Source organism: Dermacentor albipictus, unplaced genomic scaffold, assembly GCF_038994185.2.
Source record: "Dermacentor albipictus isolate Rhodes 1998 colony unplaced genomic scaffold, USDA_Dalb.pri_finalv2 scaffold_21, whole genome shotgun sequence".
Classification (NCBI taxonomy): Eukaryota; Metazoa; Arthropoda; class Arachnida; order Ixodida; family Ixodidae; genus Dermacentor; species Dermacentor albipictus.
The window spans coordinates 3,263,054-3,270,163 of record NW_027225575.1 but is presented as its reverse complement, the minus strand read 5'-3'; the positions used below and the strand labels follow the sequence as shown (position 1 = coordinate 3,270,163).

General features: G+C 48.4%; 1 protein-coding gene across 1 annotated transcript; it reads left to right on the top strand.

The window, feature by feature from the left end:
• The first annotated feature begins 479 nt into the window (after positions 1–479).
• On the top strand, positions 480–1,385 carry LOC139052332 (uncharacterized). The gene has a single exon (XM_070529426.1). It carries the CDS (start codon positions 480–482, stop codon positions 1,383–1,385), a length of 906 nt encoding a protein of 301 aa, XP_070385527.1.
• The last annotated feature ends 5,725 nt before the right edge of the window (positions 1,386–7,110 follow it).

Sequence of the window (7,110 nt, the reverse complement as noted above, 5' to 3'; positions counted from 1 at the left end):
TGCTACCCAAAACTGACGACGACTTGTGTCTGCATTCCTTCGGCTGGTGTCGGTAACCTGCCACAGAAGCGCAGCGCCCTCTTCGAACTACCCCGCCAAGCATCCAAACTGGTTTCTCCGGCGCTTCGGAAAAGGGCAACCGCTCCTGAAAATAGGAGAACTTCCTATAGCCTCCATAGGTCTCCTCGATATGGCTGCACTTTTTGCACTAGTTCAGAAAAGTGCTGTGCCAGTGCTGCGCCAGTTCTTGAAGTGTGAGTGTAGCGCGACACTAGCGCTTTCGGTGCAGCGGTTAAATCGAGGACAAAAGTGCAGAAACGTACAGGCCTTCGTCTGCTGCGGCTGAGCGGCTGTGGCTTTTCTTTTGTTGGTGTGTGCCGCTAGCGTGTGCGTTCAAACGTGTGCGCAATTATTACTAGTTGTAAGAACACGGATACGCTGTGCATTTGTTCGAAATGGCGTCTTTGTTGGCAAGGGCTATGGAACTCGTTGACTCCGACAGTGACGAGGAATTCGACGCAGCTCTTTCCGTTGCGTTGTGCAAAGTGGCACGGGTCGACCGTCACCGAATCAACGGGTACTTTGACAAGGTGACAACTGAATACTTGGACTTTGAATTCAAAATGCTGTTTAGGCTGTCGCGTGAGACTTTTGACAGTCTGTGCACGTGGTTCAGGTTGTCGCCATTCCACCCGAAAAGTGTCTCCGGCCGTCCGCAGATCACAGCAGAAAAGACTTGCCTCATAACTTTGAGCTACCTTGGTGCGCAAACGAGCATGTACTCGGTGGCAGATAGATTCGACGTTTCTGAATCATCAGTTGTGCTGTGCATGCAGAGAGTGCTCAATTTTCTACAGGCGATCAGCGCTGAAGTGATATGCTGGCCTAGCACTGCCGACATGGCCCGCAGCAAAATGGCCTTCCTGACAAAAAGCGGCGGGAAAGGCCCCCGCAACACCGTGGGATGCTTTGATGGCAGCCACATCGAGATTCTGAAGCCGGACGACTCCACTGCATCATACATAAACAGGAAGAAGTGGGCGTCTATAATCTTCCAAGCAGTTTGCAACGACCACAACATATTTTTGGATGTCTTTATTGGCTTCCCTGGTTCTGCGCATGACGCCCGGGCGTTGAGAGGAAGCACCTTCTTTGAAGAGGCTGCAGCCAAGTGCGGTGACTTTTATATACTTGGAGATCCAGCATACCCCTTGCTGCCTTGGCTTATGACGCCGTACAACGACAACGGCTCCAGCTTTCCAACATGGAAAAAAAAATTCAACAAGTTTCACAGTCAGCAAAGGGTGGCCATTGAGAACTGCTTTGGCCTATTGAAGCAACGCTTCAGAAGGCTGTATCTTGTTGATGCCAAGACAATTATGTAGGGTTGTCTCATTGTTATGGGAGCATGTGTACTTCACAACATGTGCAATTCTGAAAGAGATTTCATTGCAGAACTTGCAGACCTACCCCCTCACGACGATGTTGGCAATGATAATGAGCCAAGCGAATGCGATACATCCACATCGCAATGTGAAAGCCGAAGGCGACACGTTGCCCAACATCAATGCTAAAGTGCACATGGGAATAACGTGAAAACAAACTGCCGGTGTAGGCGTACTTATTTATTGCCCTCGGCAGCGCGTACAAGACGTTCAAGTAGTTTCAGTTTTTCGTCGTGCTGCTTCTGTTTCGCAGCGATGGCTTCCTGCAAAACACTGATCAGGCTGCCAATCGACGAGCCCCTGTGGCGGCCACCACCACGACCTCTCCTGGGTTCAACTTCACTTCTGCGGGGTGCTTGTAGCTCCTCGGCTGGTGCCTCCTCAGCTGGGTCATCAGCAGGCCCATTTTCCGGCAGGATGCTTTCGCCATTCCTGTTACTTCCATGAATAAAGTTTCATTAATGTCAACAAGTTTCAAATTGTTTTGTACATGTTCTGGGCACCTTCAACTCACATCAATGCTGCAAGCAGAAGCAGTGGGTAAAGTGCAAATATTCTTACAGCTGAATACATCTTCATTGCAAAGAGGATTCAATTGCACATGGAGAAACAGACGAGGTCACATTAGTGACCTCATCCTGTGATAATAAATGGTCCGTGTATGCCGTACTAATGGAAGTAGTGTTTTACCACAAAAACGTGGATGCACACAGCAAGTTTAGGGTGTGCTAACAATTCTGTACAAATAATAAATTGTCCTTGCATGCCATACTAATGGGAGCAGTGTCTTAAGTAAAAAATATGCACGCACACAATATGCAAGTTTAAAGCTGGCTAATAGTTATGTGTGAATGCACATAAAGTGGAATTAAAATATGCTGTCAGCAAAATTTGCATGCATGATCAGGTGACGTTTTAGAATTGTTTTGAGGATAAGATAAAGATAATGCTAAATGCAAACTTACGCAACAATCCTCCCCGGGGCGAGCAATGCGACAGGGGTGATGTGGTGCTCCCGCTCCAACACTTCGGAAAGCTCTCTGTTAAGAAACCGCATTCGAAAAAATTATGCTGGGTCGGGACATGAGTAAAACAATGATGTGAAAACGTCTGCTTCCCATACCCTTCGTACTCGCAGGCTGCACGGGAATGGCTGGATGAACTATTCTTTATTTTTGTTTTCTTATACGCTCGTTCTATTGATTTCCATTTGTTTTACACTTGCAGAGGCGTCATATGACATCGGAACTCCTGATTAATCTCATGGGCCAGTTTCTCCCACATAGCCTTTTTGGTCCTGTGGAAAAAATTCATGTATTAGTACTTGGAAATTAGTTCGAACTTCGGCATTATTCAGAAAGCATGACGAAGCGTGGTTTTCACACCTTTCTGAATCATATATGGAAAAACGTTTCAAACGACGGACCGATGTGGTTTCGCGTAAACTTAATGTCGTGGTAGCGGTAAGCTCGTAAAAATTAATACAAGCGACTGTGACCTGTGGGAAAATCCCGGCTTCTAGTGCACTTGTCAGCAGCTGAACCCGAAAAGCGCCCTTAACAAGATGCTGCTTACACATCCTGAAGGAAACTGGCGTCCGTGCTGCGTTACTAATAACAAGCGCCGCTGCAGCTGCGTTATGTGATGTTTTATCGTGCATACACAGCAATTACCGAAGCGTGCACACGTTTAGTAGCTCTTCTCTAGTTGCCATTTTACATGTTGGTAGCAATGAAGGCGACTTACCTGAAGCCGCCCTTCTTGCCAATTACCTCCTTGAATTCCTTATATTTTGTGATAAGGAACTTTGATATGTTGGTGTTCCACACCTCGCGTTCACTCTCTGCGGACAGTGGCGGCGGCGTAGATGTCGGCGCCAGTGTGGCAATAGATGGTGTTGCTATCGAAGGCATGGCCTGACTGGCGACATCAAAGCCAGCCGCTGCCGCAAGCGGAGGTGAGACTGGCGCTGCCTCATGTCCAATGGTGATGTGAAGGCAATCTAAGCAAAAAGAAAAGTTGTAGCGAATCATCACAAAAGTTGCGATCGCCAACGTGTTGAAATAACAGCACTCACCTTCTGTCTCATACAGAAATGCTCCGTCGTACTGCACGTGACAGCCATTCTCTGTCACGGGAAACGCTGCCGTTTCTATCCCGTCTACCAATACCCGCATGGCCACGGAGCCGTACGCGTCGTCTGCCATCAAGCGCCTTGCACTACGTGCACGAGAAAAGAACTCACGCGGCGTCTAGTGCCGAAGTGTACATGAACTCGTGCAACACGACGTCAAATCGAGTGCCGAAGTGCAGGTGGCGCTAGCTGCACTGGCAAATCGAGTGCTAGAGTGCAGCACCCCCTGAACTAGTGCAGAGAGTGTAGCCAAATCGAGACCTCATAGCTCTATCCTGGACATTCCGCCATTTTCTTAGAGGCGTAACGTACACGCGACGCGTTCAAAATGGCGCTGATAACCCTGTTTTGCTTTCGTAACGTGATGCAAACTTGACGTTTAACCTAAGAAACTGAAATGAAGGATCCTAACCTTACGTTCTCGATAAAACAAAGCAGTTTTGGTCCCAACTAAAAATAAAGCAGCTAGCTCAAAGCGTACGATTATTCAGTCGAAAATGCTTCTGCTTCCGTCGCCTGCTTCATTAGGTACACTCTTAAAATTTTCACACCCTTATGGGTGTAATGCGGGTGTATTCATCTTTTCACCCCTTGTAAACACCCTTGAAACACCCTTTTTCAGCGCAAAAGGGCGTTCAACAAGAAAACACCCTTGGAACACCCCCAGTCTTTCTAATTTACACCCTAATTATAAGGGAGTAAGTGAACAAGCTTACAGTATATGATAAATGAACATTGCCAGTTAAGGCGTTGATATTGGCTGTACATGAAACGCGCGCTACCTGCGCTTGAATCAGGTAGCTGGAATGATTAGATCGGGGCACGTAGGCAGCAGCGCACTGGCTCCGAACAGTGGTCAAAAACGAAGTTTCCCACGAATGTTGATATCGAACGGATGACACTAACGCGCAGACTTTGCATAGCCAGATATCTGCAAAAGGCTTCATATGATCAATAGCAAAATATTTACAATGCTATCACTCACTGCTTAAAGGTGTGCAACCAGTTAGACTGGGAATGGTTAGGAGTGAGGGCTAACGGTAAATAGCTCACCAACTTACGGTTTGTAGATGACATTGGCATACTCAGCAACGCTGCAGACTATTTGCAAGAAACGTTTGAGGAACTTGCCGAAGAAAGTAAGTCTGATTGAGAGTTAGTATGCAGAAGAGAAAAGTAATGTTCCGCAGCCTGTCAAGAGAACGAATGTCATGGTCGGCAGTCAGCCTCTAGGACCTGCGCAGAAATACGTTTATTGAGGTTAATTACTCGCACGGGCCTCTGATCAAGGAAATTAACAAAAATAAAATATTAGCTGGAGAGCTTACGGCAGGCATTACTAAATCATGACCAGGGAGCTTACTGCTAACCATTGCTTTCTACCGTTAGTAACGTATGGGGCCGAAACTTGGAAGTTACCAAAGAAGCTTTGGAAGACGTTGAGGACCGCGCAACGAGCGATGCAATGAAAATTATTAGGCATGATGATAATAGACTGGAAGACAGCGATGTGGATTAGAGAGCGAACGGGGATAGCTGATATTCTGGTTGACATTATGAGGAAGAAGTCGTGCTGGGCAGACATTGCAATGCGTAAGGGAGAGAACTGCTGGTCTATTGGAGTTGCAGAATGGGTGCTAAGGGAAGGGAAGCACAGTCGAGGACGGCAGAGAATAATGTGGACGTGATGGAATTGGGAAACTTGAAGACACGTGGAACCAGTTAGCACAAGACAGGGGTATTGGAGATCGCTGGAGAAGCTTTCGTCCTGCGATGGACGTCAGAATAAGCTGATGATGATGATGACGTGACGACATCCATGCTAGCTTCGCGGCATGTCATTCATGTTATGTCATGCATGCGTGTCATGCACGTTCTGATAGCTCGATTTGCGTCGATTGCGCGGGGTGGAGGGAGGGGGGCTAGTAGCGGCGTAGCCAAGTGGGGCACGCCGGGCACTTGTAACGCTCACTAACAGTAAAATTTTTGCTGCTATGGCAATGGCCCCGCTCCTTCCCCCTCCACGGCCAATTGGGACCCCCCCCCCCCCACATGAAAAAATTTTCTGGTTACGCCACTGTCGGGAGAGGGTTTAAGATTGCTCTAGACCCCTCCCTGTAACTTGTCAACGGAAACGGGGGACGGGAGGGCAGCTGCCGCCGGGCCGCAAACCTTAGGCAGCCCAATTACCGGCTGCATATCCCTTTGCACGTGAATACTGCTCTAATGCCATTACACTGTAGGATCTGTGGCGGTTCGAGGGCATGCGACAATAAAAAAACCCATACAGCCATCAGCAAGTCTTAGCTTGAGCAGATCTTTGGGAGCTGGGCAAGAGTCTCACAAAAAAAAAAAGCTTGGCACCCCTCTTACACGCATTGTCAACTCTGAGTCCCACCGCTGACTGTACATTTCCGGTAAAAAAAAAACACACCGGAACACCTCTCGGATTTGTCTAAGTGTGCGTAAGCATTGTGACTCTTCCTCATCTACACGCAGTCCATGTCGTTATCAATGTTATGAGACTTGAGCCGACAAGTATAAGCGACAGCGCTGCGGCGATACGAGCTGCTCTGGTCGGCGGCGCAAGCAAAGTACTGCAGGTGGCGGGGCCAGGCGCGCTGGTGACGTTCCGTTCGTTTTGAGCTGTTATCGCTCTTTAGCCCTCCTCATCCGCGTCGAACCATTATCAACCGTTCTCCGGCGGCGGCTGCTTGTGGCACGGCCGCGCGAACCGTATCTTGAAAGCGAACTGCATTGTGGACAGAGTGTGCCCACTGTTGAAACCTTCCCGCGCTGTGTTCGCACCGTTTACTTCGCTTTGAAAACAGACGCGCGTACACCTATCTTGAAATTGTTCTGCGAAAAGCGCATAGTGCGGCATGAGCTGAGAGCTTCGTGAGCGCAGTGTTCTCGCCGCTTCGGTCGCGTTGAAGCGAGAGCTAGCACGAAGGTGAATTCACTCGCTGTTGCGGGTTCTATTTTGAAACGTATCGTGTGGTACGGACTGACGGACGGATGTTTTTTCTTGTTGGAGAAGTATAGAAATGCTTACGTTATAAAAAAAATCGCAGGGTTCGCGAATTTCGCGATAAGAACCAACACCAAGCCACTCCTCGGCGCCCCGCGGAGCGATGCCGTCTTCATCGCCCCCTCCCAACCCCGGGAAAAGGGACACTACCTATCTCAGTTGAAGAAACGATGATGAAACGTTAACGACAAGAACGGCATCTCCTAACGAGTTGTCTTATGGCCTCTGAGATTCGCGCGCGCAGCTGGCGCGCGCGAACCTGGGATAGGATAGGAATAAACTGGAGGCCCTAATTGGCCGCTTAATAGCATAAAAAGACAAAGATAATGCCAAATGACACAGTTAAAAATTCAAACAAATAACTGATCTTAATTATACTGTTTGGGAAAAAGAAATAAAAAATTAGACAGCCGCAACACACGCCACTAAAGCCACCACCGCCGGCATAACGCGGAACCAGCAGTTGGCAACATTCATCCGCGCGTCATTGCTTCGTTCGC